This window comes from Saccopteryx bilineata, chromosome 3, assembly GCF_036850765.1.
Source record: "Saccopteryx bilineata isolate mSacBil1 chromosome 3, mSacBil1_pri_phased_curated, whole genome shotgun sequence".
Classification (NCBI taxonomy): domain Eukaryota; kingdom Metazoa; phylum Chordata; class Mammalia; order Chiroptera; family Emballonuridae; genus Saccopteryx; species Saccopteryx bilineata.
The window spans coordinates 206906831-206930463 of NC_089492.1; the positions used below are offsets into that span (position 1 = coordinate 206906831).

The window sequence follows — 23633 nt, forward strand, 5'->3', positions numbered from 1 at the left end:
ACCTATTAAGACTAGGTAAGCCTCACTATGCTTAAATCTATCACAATCGCCTGATCTCTAAATTATGCACAAATCTACATCTTAATCTCCTACTTTTCTCCTGAGCGCTAAACTGCTTTTCAATTGCCTGCTACACCTTAAACTCATAACCATTTCTAAAGTAAACTTATTTGTTTTCCTTCAGGAAACTTTCTCCTCTTCTTACGTTGTCTTCTTCTGTTTTGGATGTTTTATCCTCTAAGGCTAGAAACCTACCATCTCTGACGCCTCACTCTCTCTTACCCCCACAATCAATGAGTCCCCTCTAGTCTACTCTAAAACTTCCTTACAAGCACCATTGGTACTAACTGGAGGCAGAGCAAAGTGGTTAAGAGCTCTGAAACCAGGCTGCACAGGTCTGAATCCTGGATGTCACATAAAAGCTGAGTTACTTTTGGGCAATTCACTTACCTTTCAGCAACTGTTTCCTTACCTACAAAATGAATTTAATAGTAGTACATTATAGGATTCTGAAAAGGCTAAATGAGTCAACAGTTGTAAAGCACTTAAGACAGCATCTGGTACATGGTAAATACTCAATAATAGCTATTATTAATTGTATCGTTATTAACAAAGAGTAAGGTATTTTCAAAGATTAAGCACTGAAAATGCAATTGGGAAAAAATCAAGGAGTTAAAGAAAACATTAAATTTAGTTTATTTTGGGTTACAAAAGTACTGTAAGTACATCAAAAACAAACATTTTAAATAGTGTCCTAATTTTTAAAAAAAACTTTTTAAATAAAAAAGAGGTAAGCCCTTTAAACTATTAAGAGGCTCTACAACAGGGGTCCCCAAACTTTTTACACAGGGGGCCAGTTCACTGTCCCTCAGACTGCTGGAGGGCCGGACTATAAAAAAAACTATGAACAAATCCCTATGCACACTGCACATATCTTATTTTAAAGTAAAAAAAAAAGGGGGGGAACAAATACAGTATTCAAAATAAAGAACAAGTAAATTTAAATCAACAAACTGACCAGTATTTCAATGGGAACTATGGGCCTGCTTTTGGCTAATGAGATGGTCAATGTCCGGTTCCATATTTGTCACTGCTAGCCGTAACAAGTGATATGACGTGCTTCAGGAGCCATAACGTGTGCGTCCTGCATCACCGGAAGTAGTACTGTACATGAGCGACGCCACACTTTGCGGTGCCACCAAATACAGTACTCCAGGAGCACAGGGTGCGGATGCATCCTGTGCTCCTCTAACTGACCACCAATGAAAGAGGTGGCCCTTCTGGAAGTGCAGCGGGGGCCGGATAAATGGCCTCAGGGGGCCGCATGTGGCCCACTGGGCCGTAGTTTGGAGACCCCTGCTCTACAACAATGTGTGATCACAAGTTTTAGGAATCTCCCAAATACAATCAAGGTGCCCTAGATATAATCACAAAATCAGCTTAACTAGATGTGAGTGCAACAAAGAAAACTTCTGTATCAATAAACAGCACTATAAATGAGAAAGTGTTCCTGGAACCGTCTTCCCTTGTGCAAGAAGTCCAAGGACACAAAATCTGGCAGAGTCTGAAAATAAGTTGTTTCTGATCCCAAAAACATCCTTTCCCATTTGTGAAGAATGGTATCTCAGTTAATTGTAGCTAGATGGTATTGGTCAGTAAGGTATCCAGCTCTCCCCCTGTCAAAATATTATACAATATATATATATATTATCTTAGTTGATATTTGGTTTTCTATATACATCTGGCTGGAAGAATACAATGTGCTAATCACCAAAAATCAGTATCTAACCTGCCTGAGATTGATATTTCTCAATGTAAATTAATGATCCAAATGCGACTTTTGGTGCTTAACCAGAAGTAATCCCTGCACTTCTAATGCACTTTAATTATACTTCAACTATAGCAGTTTTCAGTTATTCTGCCCCTGTACTGCTAATTGTTTACGTTTATCTCTTCCACCAGACTGTAAAGTACCTTAAAGTATATGCATAGTCCTAATTCCTTTTTTGTTTTCCCGTTTTCTATTGTGGAAATTTAAGGTGATTCTTAAATGTTTGATGAATAAATGAATGAATGAATAATTGTATAATGTGGATCTTTTCTTTTCCCCATAAAGACAGAAAAGTATACACAAAGATCATACTTACCTTATTCTTTTCATTTTGAATAATTTCTAACAGCTGGTCTATGTGCCCTTCATCTATGCATCTTTGGCCTGCTAACTGAAAAAAGCCAAAATCTTCTTCTTTAAAGTCGTGCTCATCTAAGATTTGCTGGCAAAACCAAAATAAACAAAAATCAAACATGTTCAGGCAAATAAAAATTCAAGTAATTACCTGATTTATTTTATCTCTGACAAAAGGGAATCTGTTTAATTCTAGGTAAGCTGCACATAAGCATATGTATGAAAATTAGGGTTAGCCTAACAAATAATAAATGAATGACCTAGAAATTCACACTGTGTCAAACAAATCTTGTAAGGATCAGTATTTAAAAAGTTTAAGGTTATTTAGATGAGTATGTCATGTGGAGAAATAATCCAATCTGCCTTCCCATCCACATGCTATTTATTCACAGGTCAAAAAAGGGCAAGGATTAAAGAAGATAAACAATTTAAGTGACCGCAAACGTAATTAAAAATAATCTGTACCCTTCCCATATTTTGAAAGGTATTTAACTTTACAAAAAGAAAAAATTACTTACACATCTCTTTATTATGGATTGAAGTTCTTCCACAGCCATTCCTCGTTATTTTTCCTATTTTTAATGCTGAAACGTACTAATTAATATAAAGCACACGGTTTACTATCAAAGATATTACATTAAATATTAATGTCATATTCTGACGAATTAGTACTACAATAAATAAGTTTTAAAGCTGAAATGTTTTTACTTAAAGTTAGTAATTAAATAAAAATCTATCTTTTAAAAAATAACCTCCTGTTACATCTTTTAGGTTTTGTTAAGCATAATGTTTTTTTTCTGCTTAGTGTAGTTCTGAAAGATACAACCGAAAAAATATCCTCCTCGAGCACACCCAAGGGGATCGCAAATATGGATTATGCAAAGTCCATTTAAAAAAGCAAAGTGTTTCATTTCTGAAAACATTTCCAAAAGTCGGGCCTAAAATCAATTCTAATCAATAGGGAGTTTTAATGTCTCACTTGACAAAAACTGAAGTCACAACTCACCCAGAGGTGGTGAAGTTCAGATGCCCTAAACCCCAAGTGTGATAGTGGCAATCCCCTTAAGAGATCCAGCCAGATCCAGCCAAATTTAACCGGCGGCCCTCGGGGGAGCCCCGTTCCGACCCCGCAGCCCGCCCCCTACCCCGGCGCCACAGTTCGGCCACAGCCCCGCAGCAGGGGCGCGGGTCCGCGGGTCCCCAAAGCTGCACGCTCTGGGCGGGTACAACCTCCGCGCGCGTGCGGGCGGCATCCTGGGGAAGAAGCCATTTCTCCCCATTCTCGCGCGCCTCGGCGTTCGCGCCCCACCACCTCACCGGGCCTAGCCCGCCCGCGGCGCCGCCTCTCTGCGGCCCCAGGCCCGCCGCGAGCCACCGCGCCCGGGACCTCCTCCGCCTCCACTTACAGGCGGACCCCTCGCCCTGGGCGTCCTCTTCCGTCTCGGCCGGCCGCTCAGGCTGCTACCCGCCCCGCGCCGCCCGCCGCGCGCTACGCCGGGGGAGGCGGGGCTTCGGAGGGAGACGCAGCCTCGGACGGAGGCGCGGCCGCCAAGGCAGACGCAGCCTCGGCGAGAAACACCTGGGCCGCCCGACCCTCTGACGACGCTCCGGATGGCTGAACTTGCCGGGCAGCCCTCCGCCCGCCGCCAGGCCGGACCCCGCCGCGCCTCCCGGAACGCGGCAGGTAGGCATAAGGGGCCCATCCCACCGTGGGACCCTGAGAACGAGCCCTCGGGAGGTGCAGACTAAGGCGCGCTGGGCGCTCCCGCAGGCTGCCCGGGGCGGTAGGTCCCGGCGCCGAGGGACCGAGAGCGCCCCACCGCGTCCGCGCGCCTCCTGGGAAAGACTCCGGCCGGACCCCCGCACTCGACGCCGGGATTGTCCCCAGGATGGGCTGTGCTCCCCTCCCTGAGGGAAAGGGCCTGGGAGCCGAGAGCAGGGGTCTCCTAGGTGGGCAGGTGACCAGGGCAGCGTCGGCAGGCCATGGACAACGGCCCTTGGACCTAGCACTCATCCTCCTTCCAGTCGTCCTGCTGCTTCGGTGGCCGGTTCCCTCGGCCATTGGAGGACCTCCTCCCCTCTTACCCGGAAGTGAATGAGTATTTGGGGGACGGAGAGAGGTTACCCCTGAAAGTACCCAGATCTCAGATTTTCAGGAGTGCTGCGACTATGTTTACAGGAGAAAATTCAACTCCGAAAGAGATACATGTTAACCAGAAACAATTTGGGAATAATTAATTTACAAAAACAAATTGGATTCCCGTTTTATTTCACTTGATTTACACATGGGATTGGAAGTGGAATATGTGGAAAAGAAGAAAAGATGATACAGTTTATTTGGGCAGGAAACTATCCTGTAACGTAGTGTATTTGGGTTGAACTTGACCTACTGTTTTTTGTTTTTAAATTTTAGGTACTAAACAAACAAATACCTTGAAACAAGAAGATGCCTCCAAAAGGTATAAGAACTATTTGAACAACTGCATTCTCTTGGCTGTTTATTTCTTATTAAATGAAGTATTTAAAAAAAAAACAATGATGGCTGCAAGAAAATTCATATGAGAAGGGGGAGATCCTCACGTAGACCATTCATTCCATCGTCCTACTCCATCAGGAGTACCAAAATCAGACATTTGGAGATTGCTGGTGAAAGCATGAGTATCTGTAGAAAGGTGTCTGTGGGAATAAACAATCCTGAATTAACCACCTGAATTTCCACCTTTTTGGACACTTTCACCTTTTTGTGTTTTATATGCCAGAGACCCCCAAGAAACCTTTTCTATTCTTTGTTTACATTATGCCCATATTTTCAGCAGAAAGTTGTCGTGTATTGTCTCTTGGCTTATCCTAACAAGGCAAGATTTGTCTCTGTCACAAAAGGTTTCTAGAAAGGAATAGTCTATGAGTTTGAATAGAGAAGTACATATCTATGATATTTTATGAAGTTCTGGTTTTGGCATTATGTTAGTCTTTCAAAAATTATCAGTGCTTGAGGATATGGTTTTGAGCAGAATAGGCATAAAACAAATCCTATGTAGTGGAACAGTGAAATACCAATTAAATTATCACAAGTAAATATATAATTACAAATTGTGATGAGGGCTGTAAAGGAGGAGGAACTCATAACCAGAGTCTAATTTAGCTGGAGGTTGGCAGGGAGAGTGGCAGGTTTTCAGAGGAGGGCTTCTCAGAAACTAATAATTATTCAGCTGAGACCTGAAGGCTAAGTAGTCATTAACCAGAGTAGTGAGGAGAGACCTCCAGCCAGGGGTGGCAGTATGTGCAACAGGAAAAGGTTTAGTCTAAAGAGAGGAGGGATGCCCAGGGTGCTGTGTAGCATTCTGAGCAAGGTAAGAAAGGATCATTGGAAAGAGTTAGAAAGCCAGGATTCCATTCATTTAGTACCTGGTCAGCTATGGTGAGAAATTTAGATTTTCTACATGCAAATGGGAAAACTTTAATAAAGTGATAAAATTTACATTTCAAAAAGTTTTAAGCTGTTAGGTATGGTGGTCATTTGGAATGGAGAAATTGGATGAATATGAGATATGCTTTGGAGAGTACAGGCAAATCTCCGAGTTATTGCAGGTTCAGTTCCAGACCACCGCAATAAAGCAAGTCATCATCTTTTTGCTGGTAGAGGGTCTTCCCTTCAATTTGTAAAACACACAATATCTGTCAACTGCAGTAAAGTGAAGTGAACTGAAATGGGAATACTTGTATTTCCCTGTGGTGCAGCATGGTTGTACTGACTTAGCTTTAAGAAATATTGCTACTCTCTTCAACACTGATATGACCACCAACCTAAGGAGGTGCTATTTTATTTTAAGCACTACAATTTATGGAATATAGATAAGATGAAATGTATTTTGAGCAGATCATCCAAGATGATGAAACAGTGAAAATTTATGGGGATAACCAAAACAGATGTTGAGGTGAGTAAGTGTAATGTCAGTGGCCTAGGCCAAGCAGATCCGCTTTGGATTTGGGCAGACAGTAGAGAAACTGCAGAGCCAGAAAGTGTTGGGCCATTCCTGTTTAATAAATTCTTGCAACTGTGGATGAGTAAACAGGCAGGGAAAACCCTCTGATAAACAAACAGCAAAACGGCCCCGCTCAGTGGCAGGCAGGAAATCCAGCATTCACCCTCTGCAATCCACACTGAGTGCGAGCACCCATAGCCTTACATAGGCTATGCACATGTGCCTCTGCCATGTGCTCACTCAATAATCAAGCTATGTGCTTACAGCCGGTGAACCAGCGAGCAAGCCTAACAGCTATTTTCCCAACAGTGATCCTTTATTAACTTATTCCAACAGCAAAATACTTCTACTTTCAATATAGGTGACTACTTTTAAGCCAGAAATTAAAGAACTTTGCAAAAATATAAAACAATTCCATTCTTCACAATAAATATTTTTATAAGTTAACATGTAATGGGTAGGTATATTATTAATCAATAATTGTTTTAAAATTTTCTCACTTTTAATCTTACTATGGTAAATATTGGCAGATATAATTTACATAAGCTGTAGCTCTGATTTAAGACTCTAAAGGAATGCTGGGCAGCTGTGAGACTTGGCTGTCCATGGGAAGTAGGTATCCATCAGTAAAGAGGAGCATGGCAGTTTGAAATAGTTAACGCTTAAATCAGCAATTCCTAATGCAGGTTGTGTACTGATCATAGTATATGACATAGTTTTCATTGGCAGGCAGTAAAGTGAGAAAAATAAAATAATGTTTTTCATAAAGCCAGATATAGTCAGTGTAAAAAACTGCCTTTTAATCTGTGTTCATGTCTTTTATACTTTTTCGATGTAAGCATTGCCTTTATGAAGTGATTAGAAAACAGTTATTAGTTGTAAATTTTTTCTTATTTAATGTCCTTATTTGTTTATAGTTGGCAAGCCTGTGTCAGGCCTCCAAATTGTTTTGTAAAACATATTGCTCTAGGTAAAGAATTAAGACTCTAAAAATTTGAAGGTAGAGAGAAAAGGTGAGTTCATTCTAGGTCCAAATAAGAGAGCCAGGTCAAGTTCCAGGAGGCCAGTAAAGGTTGTTCTTGTAGGCAGGTAGAAACCAGTGTAAGAAAGGAGCAAATACCTCACCAAGATAGTTGGTATCTTTGGTCCTGTGACAGTGATTAGTGTTGCACACTAAGACTAGAGCACTTTAAGGAAACACAAATAACCAGGCTCCTTCTTCAGAGATCCTGACTTAATGGGCCTGCAGTGGGATCTGGGCACAGTATCTTCTTTAAAAATCTCATCAGGTGATTCCTATGTGCAGTTAGGATTGAGAACCACTGTTCTAGGGCCATTGTTTGATTTGATAGCCTCTGTTTTTATATTTCATAATGTGTGGGGTAAGCAAAGGCTGACAGTTCCATTGGTGCTAGGACAAGGACCCGCCTTCCTAGGAAGATGCTGTCATCCTAAACTATAATCATATCAATATAGTTATTTAATAAGACTTTAGAGCAAAACTAAGTAAACGCTTCTTTGCAAATATGACTCTGTCCTGTCAGACTGGGTATCTGCTAACTTTTGAGACTTGACAAAAATAAATTTTTACTTGTAAGAACAGCCAAAATTATATTTTTCATCTCTTATCTCTTTTTACTTTTTTTTAAGTTCTTTTTTTTTTTTAGATTTTATTTATTCATTTTAGAGAGAGGAGAGAAAGAGACAGAGAGAGAGAGAAGGGGGGAGGAGCAGGAAGCATCAACTCCCATATGTCCCTTGACCAGGCAAGCACAGGGTTTCAAACCAGCGACCTCAGTGTTCCAAGTTGATGCTTTTATCCACTGCACCACCACAGGTCAGGATAATCTCTTCTTATTTTTAAAGACTTCAGTGGAAAAGCATCCCTTTTTAGGTATACACAAAAGTAATACAGTATAAACTCTAACTGGCAAAAAATTTTCACCCCATTTTCTTTTCTGTAGGAATTTCTTAAGTTCTTCCTTGTGCTCTGGGTTCGGGAAATCTGGCTGACTTTCTAGGTATACGGTACAACCAGTAGGTTATTTTTCGAAAAGTATTGCATGAAAAAGTTTAAATGGCAAAAATAGCAAGTTGTTAATGTTGTATTTTAAAACAAATAGGCTATGATAAAACTTTTAAGTACAATAATTTTTAAATTTTAAATAATTATTTTTATTTTAGGAAAGCAGAACTAGAAGAGACAGTGAGAAAGAAGATTGAGTTTGAGAGAAAAGCTCTGCATATTGTTGAACAGCTTTTAGAAGAGAATATTACAGAAGAATTCTTAAGAGAGTGTGTATGTGTTCACAAATTACTACTTTTGTGGTAGAAAAATATTAAATCTGTGCAACATGAAATTTACTTGCACTCTTGAAATCTTTGACTCTGTTTAGTCACCACATATAGGTAACATGCTATATAATTCGTGCATTTAAAAAAAATCATTTATACATTTCTTGTGTAAAGATTTTAAATATATTAATGAAAATAACATACATGTTTTACCCCTTTGTAGTAGTTGTTTTAACCAGACTGCTAATCTCACTTGATTTTCATCATTTGCACTAATTATCCCAATGTCATTTTCTGTATTCTGTAGGTTGATCTGTTTTAGTTTTTAAAGAGATTACTTTTGTTAATGTAATTCCATTAATTTGGGTATTTTGAAAACCTCAACTATAGATCCTTTATCCTTTAACACTTAAAAAGAAAAGTATAATCTGCATTTTTTTTTTCTTTAACAGCTCTATTGTGTTAAAATTTTAAATGAAAATGTACATTTTATGATCATAATCCTTAAGAGGAAAAAAGAAATTGAAAATTAAAACTCAGAACTTCTGTTACAAAGGTAATCCTTACTGTGACTCAGAGATTTTTCTAAATCTCTGGAATATAAATATGATTATATATAACTTGATATAGGTAACTGTATCAGAATCTGCATACCATGATACTCTAAAGACAAACACAGACCTGAAATGCTTCATTTGAAACAAGTACTGGCCCTGGCCAGTTGGCTCAGAGGTAGAGCCTTGGCCTCGTGTGTGGAAGTCCCAGGTTTGATTCCCGATCCAGGCACACAGGAGAAGCAGCCATCTCTTTCTCCACCCCCTCTCCATCTCTCCCTCTCCCTCTCACGCAGCCATGGCTTGAATGGTCAGAGTAGTTTGACCCCAGGTGCTGAGGATGGCTCCAATGCTTTGCCTCAGGCACTGAAATAGCTCAGTTGCCAAGCAACAGAGCAGCAGCCCCAGATGGGCAGAGCATCACCCTGTAGGAGGCTTGTGGATATTGCTTGGCACATGCAGGAGTCTGTCTCTCTGCCTCCCTGCCTCTCACTTAATCAAAACAAAACAAAAAAGAAACAAGTACCTTATACCATTCTCAATAAAAAGTTTTTCCGTCCCTGCAAAAACAGAAAAACTTCTTCAAAAATAATCTCAGGAAGTGAGATGTCAATGGAAAAAACTTGGTGTTACCTTATATCTATCACTTCACCATTCTCCTGTACAGATTTTTAGAAACTGAAAGATTTTTCACAAAAATTTGTTCAGGAGTCACCTTTGTTATATTTGTTATTTTAAGATCATGCTTTAAAAATAGGTAAAATTATATCTTTTATTCTATGGGGTTTATTTTTTGAATGATACTTTTAAAAAATAATATACTATCAGTATTTTGCTTTGGCATATCAATCACTATAGCACCATTTCTTCCTCCTGCCTCAATTATTTCAGGAACTATATAATCTACAAAGGCACATAGTCTATTGTGGCAGAAGTTTATTTTTTGTTTTTGTTCTTTTTAAATAATTATTAACATTTTTTGAGTACTTACTATATTTCAAGCACTTTTCTAAGTTCTTTTTCTGTATTTTTCCTCTGATTCTAACATCAAACCTATGAGATAGGCACTGTTATTATCTTTGTGTTTTCAAATGTGATCTATGGAGCCTAGAGAGCTGATAAATGAACTTTTTCCAATAATCTGGGGGGGGGGGTGCCCCTTTTTTTTCATTACAGGGGAAGTTTATCACACCTGGTCACTACAGCGACGTTGTTGATGAACGTTCTATTATCAAACTCTGTGGTTATCCCTTATGTCACAAGAAGCTAGGAATTGTAAGTAATTTTTTTAACTATAAACATTTAATGTTTATATTTAACAAAACACTTTATAGAAGGAACAAGAAGTGAAACTGAAGTCATGAACTAATAACATGATATATAGATAATTTGTAACATAAATTCAAATTTATTACTTGAATTTTTTTATAAGCTGTACTTTCTTTTCTTTAGGTACCAAAACAGAAATATAAAATTTCTACCAAAACCAATAAAGTTTATGATATTACTGAAAGAAAGGTAAGTTTAAAGTCTATTTTCAATGACAGTTAAATTTTAATATATTAAGTGAAATTCTAAAAATACCTTGAAGATCTTGCCTTTTAGAAAATAGGCACATTAAAAGTTTTTTATTTATAGATATTTCATTCAAGATGTTTTAAAAACTCTTTGCTTACGCCTTAATTAGTACTTGAACATTTAAAAATTAAAAGTTTTTATTGGGACAAATTCAGGCAAGTAAATCATAGAACAACAAAAAAATAAAAAACATACCACATATGTGGATACTTCATTTATGACAATAAGAATATTATAGATCATTGGAGAAAGAATGAATTAATAAATAGTACTGGCACAATTAATTATCCATATGTAAAAAATGAAAATTGACTTCTATCTCAGTGTACATACAAAGATCAGTTTTACGTTAATTAAGGACCTAATTGTAAAAGACAAACCTTTTCAAAGACAGTATGGGAAAATGTAAACTTGGACTGGAGAAAGTTTCTTAAATAAGGTAAAAAAATTATAGACTGTAGAGGAAAAATTGATGTTTTTCTACATTAAAATAAAAAAGGGTTAGGCCTGACCAGGTAGCTCAGTTGGTCGACATCATCCTGATACAACAAGGTTACAGGTTTGATCCTGGTCAGGGCATATAATGTATAGAATCAACAAGTGAATGTATTAGTGGAACAACAAATCTTTCTCCCCCCCCCCCCACTCTCTCCCCCTCCTCTCCATTCTCTCTCTAAAATCAATAAATTAAATTTTTTTTTAATTAAAAATATTTTCTTCCTAGAAGTTACCAAAAAAGAATGAAAAGATAAGCTCCAAATCAGAAGGAATTGTATTTCTTCTATATCTGGCCACAGTTCATAACCAAAACATATAATCTACTGTATAAGAAAAAGAGAAACAACCTAATAGAAAAATTTTATAAAAAAAATTTGGGCCCTAGGTGGTTGGCTCAGTGGATAGAGCATCAGCCCAATGTGTGACCATCTCAGATTTGATCCCTGCTCAGGGCACACATGAGAACCAATCATCTGCTTCTCTTCCCCTCTCTCTCCCCCTTCTCTCTCTCTTTCTATCTCTCTCTCTCTCTCTCTCTCTCAGCCAGTGGCTCAATTGGTTCTAGCCTTGGCTCCAGGCAGTGAGGATAGCTCAATTGGTCCAAGCGTTGGCCTCAGATGCTAAGGATAGCTCAGTTGATTTGAACATCAGCCCCACACAGGGTTTGCTTGGGGAATCCCAGTGAGAGCACATGGAGGAGTCTCTCTATCTCCCCTCCTCATAAAAAAAAAGAAGAAGAAGAACTGATGAAAGTATGAAAAGGTACTCACCTTATCAGTAATCAGAAAGATAGCAAATAAAACATATTGAGTTATGTTTTCACAGCCTCCAAATTAACAAAAGTATAAAAATCTGCTAATATTAGTAACTAGATACTGCTGGTCAAATACAGTAAAAATTGGTACAATGTCTTTGAGAAGCTGTTTGTCATTATCTACTAAAGTCATATGTGCATATTCTTTATGATCAAGCCTTTCTATTCTTTGTTATATATCCAAAGGTAATTCTTGCTCATGTGCAAAAGTATGTATAAGGTCTACCGGAAAGTTCTGTCTCTATCACAACAAGTTTCGACATGTAAGCACATGTTTATTTGGCGCATGTGTGCCTCTCTATTTTTATCACTTAATGTATACATACTGACGTAGCAAATTAACTAAAACAAAATTGATTCACGTTAGTCTTATGTGTGAAGCGATAGTGTACCCATGGCTACTGATAAAGTTCATTTACGCCACTGTAATTTTTACGAATTTCAACAAGGAAGAAATGCTATAGAAGCATGTCTGTCACATCCACCATATTCCCCGGACTTAGCACCCTCCGACTATCACTTGTTTTTGTCCTTACAAAATTTTTTGAAGGGCAAAAAATTCAAAAATGAAGAAGATATCAAACAAGCACTGGTTCAATTTTTCGCATCAAAAGATAAAACGTTTTTCAAAAATGGGATATACAAATTGCCCTCATGCTGGCAAGAAATCATTAATAATAATGGCAATTATATTACTTAATAAAGTTTATTGACGGTAAGAAAAATTTGTAGTTTGTTTTATTCCAAAAACGGACAGAACTTTCTGGTAGACCATATATGTCCATGAATTTTCCTAATTGGATAAACAAAGTCCTGTATGTGCATAAAATGGACTATTACCCTTAAAAACTTAAAAGGGAAGGAAATTCTGACACACGCTATAATGTGGATGAAATTTAAAGAAATGCTAAGTGAAACAAGCCAGCACAAAGGACAAATCATGATTCCACTTATATGAGGTAACTAGAATACTTAAATTCATAGAGACAGAAAGTAGAGTGGTGGTTTTCAGAGGAGGCATAAGTGGGGAGTTACTGTTTAATGGGTGCAGAATTTCAGTTTTACAAGATGCGATTTCTTCATGGATGGTGGTGATAGTTGCACAACAGTGAGTAGGTACTTAATGTCACTGAACTATACACTTAAAAATGATTAAGGTAGTAAATTTTGCATATTTTACCACACTTTAATTTTAAAAGTTGTAAAAAAAAAAAAGGTTCATAGTAACACTGGTAACAAGTAGTGATAGCAAGAAAATTAGAAACAACTCAGTAGTCCACAAACAATAAATAAAGGGTAGAGTACTCAAATAGTGTAAATGAATTAGCTTCATCTCTGTAAATGAATCTCAAAAAACATAATGTGGAACAAGAAACGATAAGGATATATACAATATAATAATGTGATTTCCTTTAGACACAGTTTAAAAGTAAGCAAACTGAATGATAGAGTTTATAAGAATATAGGTAGCAAAACTAAAGGAAAGCAAGAAACTGAACAACAAAATTTATGATAGTGGTTACCACCAGGGAATGTGAACTGTGATGCCATCAGGGAGGGGCACAAAGAGGCCTTCAGGGTACTATACCTTTCTTTCCTTGGGTGGTAGGCTCATGGGTTCATTCTTTTCTTTGACCTACACATTTATTTTATAACTCTTCTGTATATATGTTGTGTTTCACAATAAAAAAAACTAACTGGTTATATAACATTTTTTTCAGTGTTTTTGCAGCAATTTTTGTTATAAAGCATCTAAGTGGTTTGAAGCACAAATTCCTAAAACTCCACTGTGGGTTCGAGAAGAAGAAAGGTAATTTAAATAATTATATATATGTTTATTCTGAAAAGTTTTATTCTGCTTTTGAGGTATACATAGGTCTAGTCATCTTTGGAATGTTACCACTGTATACATTTTATTCTGTTTTACTTTTTAGCAGGAGAGAGACAGAGACAGGAAGGGGGAGAGATGAGAAGCAACAACCAGTAGTTGCGGCACTTTAGTTACTCGTTGATTGCTTCTCATGTGTATCTTGGCTAAGGAAGAGGGCTCCAGCTGAGCCAGTGACACCTTGGTCAAGCCAGAGACCTTGGGCTCAAGCAGCAGCCTTGGGCTTAAGCAGCAACCTTGGGCTTCAAGCCAGTGACCATGGAATCATGTTGATGATCCCACAGTCAACCCCGCACTCAAGCAAGATGATCCCACGCTCAAGCTGGTGACCTCAGGGTTCCGAACCTGGGACCTCAGTATCCCTGGTCAGTGCTCAGTGTACTGCGCCATCACTAGTCAGGCACCACTGTATACCTTTTAATTGTAGGGAAATGGTTATATTTTAAGCATAGCTATTTAGGGTTTCATACTTAAAATCAGAAAATTATAGTGCATAAAATGTTGTTTGTTTTTTAGCTTTAATCACAAAACTTGAACTTTGCTTCCAGCTACATCTATTTATTCTTTCCCTTCCTCCCTCCCTCCCTCCCTTCCTTCCTTTCTTCCTTCTTCTTTCCTCCTTTCCAACTTTGCTTCCAGCTACATCTGTTCTTTTTCTTTTTCTTTTTCTTTCTTTTTCTTTCTCTCTCTCTCTTTCTTTCTTTCTTTTTTTCTTGTTTTTCTTTTTTAAAGATTTAATTGGCTTTATTCAAAAATTCCTAAATCCAACAGCATCCCATCTGGTAAATAGAAAGGTGCTTTTGGCCAGTTACTTCTTTTAATACTTCTATTAATATAATAGTCCTGCCTGGATTAAGAATGTTAAATATTTTTCAGAAAATATTGGATCTTAGGATCCATTTCAACTCTTGTTTGTTAGGAAACTATGTACTAAGAGTAAAAAGTTCAGGTTACTAATTTGTTCAATTTTTATTCAAAAGCAGTGCAATATTGTATAACTTTTAAAAATCCCAGTTGAGAGTCATTTATAGCAAAAAAGTTATGGACATTTCTAGAATTTTGCCTATTGGTAAATGTTTAAACATTTTATTAGTTGCTGAATCTGAGAGAAAATTTATTATTGCAGGGCAAATGGCATAATAATATAAAAACAGTAACAAAATTAATGTTATATAATTATACCAAATTGTCTAAAAATTCCTAACCAAGGCTTAAATAATGAGATAATGTACCAAGCAATTCATGTTTGATAGAGAATATTATAACAACACAAGACAGTGGTGTTTGTGGTAAAATAGGATCTGTGCTAAATAAAGTCAATGACATAAATGTACTGAGATGCAAGTTATGAAACTGCCTAAAAAACAAAACAAAACCCTTAGTCTTAATCTGGTGCACAGTGTAATATGATGCTACTGTAGATTGAACTAGCATCAATTGTACTGATGACAGTATCTTTATTGGCAGACACCTTTGCCTGATGATCTATTCCTGTGGGGCTTAAAATATGTAATGCATACCACCCTATGTCCTTTGTTAACTGAATTAAGCATAAGACTAAATTGTTCATCATTTCTCCACCAGCCTATATATATGACTTTCTTGTTTGGAAGATAAAAGGTGTTAGCATTTTCCAAGTTGACTGGGAAGCTAAGAGCACCTTTCAAACTGTTACCCTTTTTCTCGTTTCTTTATATTTCTTTCACCCATTGCCTCTTTAGCCCTATGTCAGCAACCATTTCCCACCGTTAAAACCAGTGTTTTCTTACATTATCTTTAACTTTACTTCCAAAGATATCATCTCTACTTCTTAAATTTAGCCCTTTCATTTAGCTGATCATCATATATGCTTCAAAACCATTTACCAAACTACCTTTCCTGTCATCTGTTTTCTTCAGATATCTATATTGTTACATCCTTTAGCTAATTTAAAACAGTTCTTCCCTATAACCTTTTCCTAAAATCTTACCATCCTATGTTTAGAATGCCTAAACACAGGCATTTGAAGCCCTATCACTTTCCTTAAAATATGGAGCCCTGTCAGTTTATATTTGTGGTTCTTAAAATTCTACCTTACCTTTATGCCCTTCCCTACCTCACTTAAAAAAAAAAAAAAAAAAAAAAGATGAAATGGCCTTGGTTTCCCTAATCTAAGCTAATCAACTGAATTTACATTCAACATGTATACTATGTGCTTAGTATCTGGCAGATTATACACATGTATATTACTCAACCTGTGAGTTTAAATTTAAATCTCATCAGGATGGCAAAACTAATACATAGATGAGTGAAATAAATTTGTACTTATTCTGATGGGGACTGGTTATATAAGTAGAATAAAATATTTCACAATTAAAAACTATAAGTAGATATGAGAAAATAAACTTGTAGGGAGTGAACTGATTGGGGCATTGAAAGTAAATAGTGAGAACATTAGCTCACCTGAAATAAAGGGTATATTTTGGGGAAAAAATAGAAGATAATGATAGGTAACAAGGGTCCAAGCTAAGTTTGGTACATCCTCAAATACTGGGGAGCCATCAGATGTTTTTGAAGATAATTTATCTGACATTGGTATACAAAATGAATTGAAGAAAGGATCATAATTAAAGAGCAGAAAGCCCTGGCCAGGTAGCTCAGTTAAATAGAGTGTCATTCTCATATACCAAGGTTGCAGGGTCAATCCCTGGTCAGGGCACATTTAAGAATCAACCAATGGTCTGACCAGGCAGTGGCATAGTGGTTGCATAGTGGATAGAGCGTCAGCCTGGGATGCTGAGGACCCAGGTTAGAAACCCTGAGGTTGCCAGCTTGAGCATAGGCTCACCAGCTTGAGCACAGAATCGCCAGCTTGAGTGTGGGATCGTAGACATGACCCCGTGGTGACTAGCTTGAGTCCAGAGGTTGCTGGCTTGAAGCCCAAGGGCACTGTCTTGAGTCCAAGATTGCTGGGGGTCACTGGCTTGGCTGAAGTCCGCTGGTCAATGAACAACTAAGGTGCTACAACTATTAGTTGATGCTTCTCATCTCTCTTCCTTACTGTTTGTCCATGTCTGTTCATATCTCTCTCTCTCTCTTGCCAAAAAAACCCAACAACGAATGCATAAATTAAGTGGAGCAACAAACCAGTGTCTCTTTCTTTCTCCCTCTCTGATTCTCTTTTTATCCTCCCCCTGTCTTCTTTTCTCCCCTCTCCCCTTCCCTCTCTTTTTCCCTTTTGCCCCCTTTGCCCCTTCTCACCCCTTCCCTCCACTCTCTTTCCTCTTCTTTCCCCTCCTCACCCTCTCTCTCTCCTTTCTCCTTTTTTCCCTTCTTTCTCCATATTCTCCCTTTCCCTTCCTCACTTAAAAAAAATTAATAAATTTTAAAAAAAAATTTAAAGAGCAGGAAGGGTCCTTACAGATGATTTAATTCAATCTCTGTCAAGCTCAGAAAAAGTAAGAAGATTTCTTAAGCTATAGATTCCAAACCTGGCCAGGATTCTTTCATTATATTCCACTTGATTGGAAGTAACCATGAGTAATCTATAATATACATTTGCCACATTGTACATAGTATGACTATAGAACTTATTTATATATAATATTTTTCAATATATGACCATATCAGTATTTTATATCTGGATGCATCAGTGTTACCTTAAAAAGTCTCATGGGCAAAGATTATGTCAAGCCACTAGAGGTCACTGTGTTTTCACAGAGAATGTTTGATATATATATGTGTGCTCATGACCAGAAGTCTAGAATTCAATATTTTAAGTTTAGCTGTTGCACATATAAGCTGAACAGAATTGTAATATTTTAAGGTCTGTTCAAATAGATATGGAGTATAACAAAAAAGGCTTCTTTTAAATAGCATTTATAGTAATATTTAATAGAAATATTTTTATTAGCTTATATTGAATCATAATAAATACATCGTCACAATAATTTTAATAATTATTACTAATATTGGTTATTATTTTATTATTAATTATTAAATACTTATATAGCAGTAATCAATTTTAAAACAAGGATAAAATTTAAAATCCACTCAAAGAATTAATATTTTATTGCAATGACTTCCAAAATTTTTGACCACTGTAATAAATGCATTTTACATTATGAGTTATAACATACCTATATAGTAACTGACACAAAAGTTTTATGAAATAATATTTATCCTCACTACATGAAAAACCTCTGATATTTTGTACTCTGTTACTTTTTTTAAATGCTGGTTGCAGCCCACTGAATTGTTTAGTTCTGATGTATAGTTTTAAGAGCACTTTTATATTGGATCTGGCTTAGATTTTTTTGTTTTACTATACAAAAGTCTGTTATCAACACTAAGCCTTAGTTTCCTCATTTGTAAAGTAGAAAGTTGCATTTAAGGTCTTAGTTCCCTTTAGTTCTAGTGCTTTACAGTTCTAAGTCTGCTGCTATAGTGAAAGTTTTCTAGATAAAGAAATATCTCATTTATAAAAATGATAAAAATTAAAATTATTAGCATAAGACTAGGGAAGTTATACCACCTTGCCCTTGTAAGGAAGTCTGTCTCGTTTAAGAATTTAGAATAGGCCCTGGCCGGTTGGCTCAGTGGTAGAGTGTCGGCCTGGCAGGCAGGAGTCCCGGGTTCGATTTCCGGCCAGGGCACACAGGAGAGGCGCCCATCTGCTTCACCACGCCTCCCCCTCTCCTTCCTCTCTGTCTCTCTCTTCCCCTCCCGCAGCCGAGGCTCCATTGGAGCAAAGATGGCCCGGGCGCTGGGGATGGCTCTGTGGCCTCTGCCTCAGGCACTAGGATGGCTCTGGATGCAACAGAGCCACGCCCCAGAGGGACAGAGCATCGCCCCCTGATGGTCATGCCAGGTGGATCCGGGTCGGGCGCATGCGGGAGTCTGTCTGACTGCCTCCCCGTTTCCAGCTTCGGAAAAATGAAAAAAAAAAAAAAGAATTTAGAATAAAAGTTATGGACATAAATAATTTGAACTCTTCACTCTGTGAAGATGACTGATTAAGGCTTAGATCAAAGTTTTTAAATTATGAAGGAAAACCAGGAATGCTTTATACTATGTCCAGAACAACCTGAAGTTGACCTGTGGTGGCGCAGGGGATAAAGCATTGACCTGGAAATGCTGAGGTCGCCGGTTCGAAACCCTGGGCTTGCCTGGTCAAGGCACATATGGGAGTTGATGCTTCTAGCTCCTCCCCCCTTCTCTCTCTCTGTCTTTCTCCCTCTCTCTTTCCTCTCTAAAAAAAAAAAAAAAAAAAAAAGAATCCCAGAACAACCTGAAGTTGACATCTGCAGGAGTATCATGATCTTACATACCATTTGGAAATAGAATACTGAACATGACCCAATATGGTCTTTCTTACATTACTGTAAAAGCGAATATAAACTTATGCACGGGATTCTAAAATACTAAATTTATAGTGTCTCTTAAATTTTCTAAGATTGTTTTATACCATAGTAAGCTCACTATCTCATTGATTTATAAAAAAATGTACAAATAAATTTAAGAAACATTTAGACAAATATATGAATTCTAAGTCTATATTTTTATCTAGGCTTTGGAGTCATAAAGGGCCTTAGAGGTTTCCTAGGCCCTCGTTTTTATTTTTGAGGTAAGGAAAAAAATATCTGGAGTATATACTTAATGTCATGGAGAGCAATAGTGCTTCACACAAAATGTCTCCTGATGCCCTATCAGAGACAAAACATTGACCTATTTGGTCTGGGTCATGATGCAGTGTGATGCTTCTCATGTTGTGAGTCAGAAATTTTTTTTACCCACTTGGTGGCCAGAAACAGACCACATACAGTTTTGTTTCTCTGAGACAGTGCTCATTTAGCTAGTTGTGTAGTTGCACTTATAAATTCTGTTTGGTTGACTGGAGGCTCTGACAAATCTTTGCAGGGGAGCACTTTCTTGAATCATAACCTAAAAAACCAGGAGTTGAAACTAAGAAGGACAAATATTGAGAATCAAATTGATTTAAAAGATCAAGTTAGGGTGAGTGGTTAATGCTGACAGAGCTAAAAGCGCCATCATGTGGCTCAGAGTAGGGGATTTTCACACATACTTCTTGGCAATAAACATAGTGTAATCTCGGAGGTGCGGAAGCCAAAAACCTCTACAGAACAACTTCTATAACCTCTTCCTGAACAGCTAACTTTGTTGCTTGGTGTACAGAATAAAAACTTTCTGAAACAGGTTTTAACATGTCTCAGATTATATTTGAAAAGTTCCCACTACAAGGAGCAATTGTAGCCTGCTGCTTCTGTTGGTTCATATGTAATATATATATATATATTCTAAGTGAGGAATATGCATACAAACATCCAGGCATACAAAAGGATTTTTTGGTACATTTTCTAATTTTAGATTTACTTTGCTAAAGTTACAATTAATTATCTAATTTGTACTTTAGTGAAAATAATTTGAAAATATTTATGAGGAATAAGTTTAAGGTATTCTTTAATTAACATGATTACTTATTTCTGGTTTTTTAATTGTGCTTATCACAATTAAGTTGAGAATTATCTCCAGGGCAACATAAATTCTGAAAGGAATAGAAGATACTTTAGAAACAAGAGAAATGACACTTTTAACAAACAAAAAGCTTTTGAATTTCATCTAAGAAAGGGAAGAAGAGAAAGAGCAACTTGGTGCCTCATTTTTAAAACAGCTCATAGAAAAAACAAGTTTTATATTGAACTTCTTATTCAATATGTACCTCATTAAATTTACATTTAGTTTATTTTACTGTTGGGTACCATCTCTAGTTTATAGAGTGGGAGTCAAGGAGACTATTAAGGTCACTCAAAAAATAATCTACAAACAACATTTAGAGTAGTTTTTTTAAATTATTGTTGGAACAATGAAAAAGAAAAATAGTTGCTTATAAACTATACTGAGTTCTTAAGAGAAGGGTTAAGCAAAAGTTGTATCCTCATAGTTTTCTTCAGTCTTTTCTGACTCTGATTAGAGGCAGTATTGTGTAGAAAATGCTTAGACTTTGAAAGACCTAAATTCAAATTCTAGATTTAGTTCTTGTTACCTGTATTGACCTTAGGAAGTCAATTAATCTCTTAACACTTCATTTTCCTCCTCTATAAAAAGTTATGTAAGGACTAAATGAAATAATATGTAAAACTACCTAGCAGAAAGCGTGGGAAGATGAAAAAGTTCTGGAGATGGATGGTGGTGATAGTTGCAGAACAGTGTGAGTGTAGTTAATACCACTGAATCGAACACTTAAAACAGTTACATGGTAATTTTTGTTATATATGTTATCACAATTTAAAAAAATCTACCTACCACATAGCAGACACTTACTATATTCTGATTTTACCTTTACCTTCTTTAGAGATAGAATTTTCTTTTAACTCAGTGTTTGTCTCAAAAAATATCAAGTGTATAGTTGGAGATGTCTCATAAAATTATCTTAAATTGTGTACGTGATTTAGAATAATGTTTGCATTTTGATGACACTTTGATTCAACCATACTTCAACCTCATTCTTATTTAAAACTATTCTGCCTCCAAGATCTTGAAATAAAAGCTTTCCGCCTCTGACCACAACCTCTATCTCATCTACAGCTATCACTCCTGAGTGTGCTTTGTGACCTCATTTTGACCCCCTGTCTGTACCTCAGTTCTATTCACTGGGTTGGCAGACCCTCATTAAATTTGTTTTCTTGAGCTCTACAGTCATCAGTTACAGTATTGTTCTCAAATAATCCCAGATTCTTTCTCCCTCAACCTTTTACCATGTCTACCATTGCATGTCATTCTTTTTTTCTGTGCTTAGGTTGCTGAACATTATTGGGTAAAGTTCTCAAATAAGACCATTTGCACTTTAGACAAACTGTCTTATTTAATTCAGTCCTCACAGTATCCCTGGGTAAGTATTATGACCCATTTTATTGATGGTGGAACTGAGGCTCAAAAGTTTAGTGACTCACTCTAAAGGTTTAGTCACTCACACTCAGCTCATATATATATTTTGATTTCTGATTTAAACCTCGATATGTCTAACCCAGAACCTGTTCTCTTTACTTTCCTTGGGTCCTGTTTCTAGTTCATTCTGTTCCCTGTCAACTCTGTGCTCATATTTCTTTTTCCTTTGTTTCTTACTGACTGATACATTCAGATCCTTTTTCCTCTCTTTAGACTTTGACCCTAACCCCAACTCATCATACATAATTTAACCCACTACCTAACTGAACTGATTGAGGGCATCCAGCAGGATCTCCTTCAGCATTGTCTTCTCTCTATACTCCCACTTCTCTGCCTCCACATTGCTGATGTAGTTCCCTCTGTGTTCCTGATCTTTTCTCCTCTCGTCAGGCTTTACTTTATGATTTGTTCCTGTTTCTTCCTCTTTCATGCTCTTTTCATATTGATTCTTTTCCCTCTACTTTAAAGAGGAAAAAAAATCCTGGAAAGTATCTATTAAATTTACCATCCTATAGTAATTGGTGATGTTATCAAGAGTGCCTACAGACTCCAGGAGGAAGAGGATTGCTGACTGACTAGGAGGTAAGGAATTGAAAATGAGTACAGGCTTCTTTAAAGAAGGTTTACAATGAAAGGGGGCAGGGCTGTATGTTTGAAGGACAGAGTTTGAGAGGCAGGATACATTTGCTAAAAGGAAAACATAAAAAAGGAAAGTGGAAAAAGGAGAGGTTTATAGTAAAACAACAGAGTAAAATCCATAGGATTAGCCTCAAATACCTTTAGGTACACACTATATCTTTATAGACTCAGCTGAATCTGAAGCTTTTCTTTGTTGGCTCAGCAGGAAGTGTTTCAGAATACTCTTGATTTCCTGTGACAGCTCATACATCTCTCCTTATCAAATATTCTCTTGGCCCTGGGTGATTGGCTCAGCGTGTGGATGTCCCAGGTTTGATTCCTAGGCAGGACACACAGGAGAAGTGACCATCTGCTTCTCTGCCCTTCCTCCTTCTCTATCTCCCTCCCCTCCTTTTCCCCTTTCTTTTTCCCCTTTCTCCCCCCTTTTCCCTTCTCTTCCCCTCCCTCTCCCTTCTCTTCCTTTCCCTTCCTCTCCCACACCCATGGCTCCATTGGTTCCAGTGCCCCAGGCTCCATGGTGCCTCTACCTCAGGCACTAAAAATAGTTTAGTTGCCATCATGGTCCCAGGTGGGCAGAGCATCAGCCCCAGATGGGGATAGCAGAGTGGATCCTGGTTGCAACACATACAGGAATCTGTGTCTGTATCTCACCCCTTCTCACTTGGAAAAGAAGAAAAAATATATATTTCTGGCTTTACTACTTATGAGCTATGTGACTCAGCAAATTACTTATTCTATCAGTACTCAGTCTTTTTATCTGTAAAATCAGGATGATAGTAGTAGGTACATGATTTTTATTAAGATTAATATTTCTAAAGCTCTTAGAGCATGAATTTTCTTTCTACCAAATTGTAAGGTCCTTAAGAATAGGAACCTATTCTTTGTATTACTTACCATACCAAGCATAGTCCATACATATATGATAATAGTTCATAATTTTATTTTTGAAGGAATTTGTTGAATGATGGAATACACTCTGCATTTGCAGGTTAGCCATCCAGTATAAGAATCTACACTGCTCACAAAAATTAGGGGATATTTCAAAATGAATATGAAGCGATAAAATATCCCTTAATTTTTGTGAGCAGTATAGTTGAGATTTACTGTGTCTGCACCTACTTTCTTCCTTGCAGTGATACTCAGACTCCAGTGGAGGACCAAATGGCAGAGAGCTGCATGGTACTGACCCTTCATAATTTTAGGCAAAAGACCTGGGCTGGAAAATGGGATAGGAAGAGTGAGAGAACTACAAGTG

General features: G+C 37.4%; 2 protein-coding genes across 11 annotated transcripts in view; one reads left to right on the top strand and one right to left on the bottom strand.

Moving 5' to 3' along the window:
• GLMN (glomulin, FKBP associated protein) overlaps positions 1–3682 on the bottom strand; it is a 72103-nt gene extending 68421 nt beyond the window's left edge. For 4 of the 7 annotated variants that reach the window (XM_066268659.1, XM_066268658.1, XM_066268661.1 and 1 more), the window contains exons 1-3: positions 3592–3682; positions 2704–2779; positions 2148–2273 (exon numbers count right to left, since the gene is read on the bottom strand). In XM_066268659.1, coding sequence (XP_066124756.1) covers positions 2148–2273; positions 2704–2742 — 165 coding nt within the window. In that variant the 5' untranslated portion in view covers positions 2743–2779; positions 3592–3682. Of the gene's footprint in view, positions 1–450; positions 473–2147; positions 2274–2703; positions 2780–3502 lie in introns of those variants that run through there. The other 3 variants (XM_066268657.1, XM_066268656.1, XM_066268660.1) reach the window with 3 other exon arrangements.
• Positions 3683–3738: 56 nt separating this feature from the next.
• RPAP2 (RNA polymerase II associated protein 2) overlaps positions 3739–23633 on the top strand; it is a 100426-nt gene continuing 80531 nt past the window's right edge. For all 4 annotated transcript variants that reach the window (XM_066268650.1, XM_066268652.1, XM_066268651.1 and 1 more), the window contains exons 1-6: positions 3739–3869; positions 4599–4644; positions 8353–8467; positions 10194–10292; positions 10470–10535; positions 13629–13717. In XM_066268650.1, the coding sequence (XP_066124747.1) occupies positions 3797–3869; positions 4599–4644; positions 8353–8467; positions 10194–10292; positions 10470–10535; positions 13629–13717 (488 nt within the window). In that variant the 5' untranslated portion in view covers positions 3739–3796. The remainder of the gene's footprint in view (positions 3870–4598; positions 4645–8352; positions 8468–10193; positions 10293–10469; positions 10536–13628; positions 13718–23633) is intronic.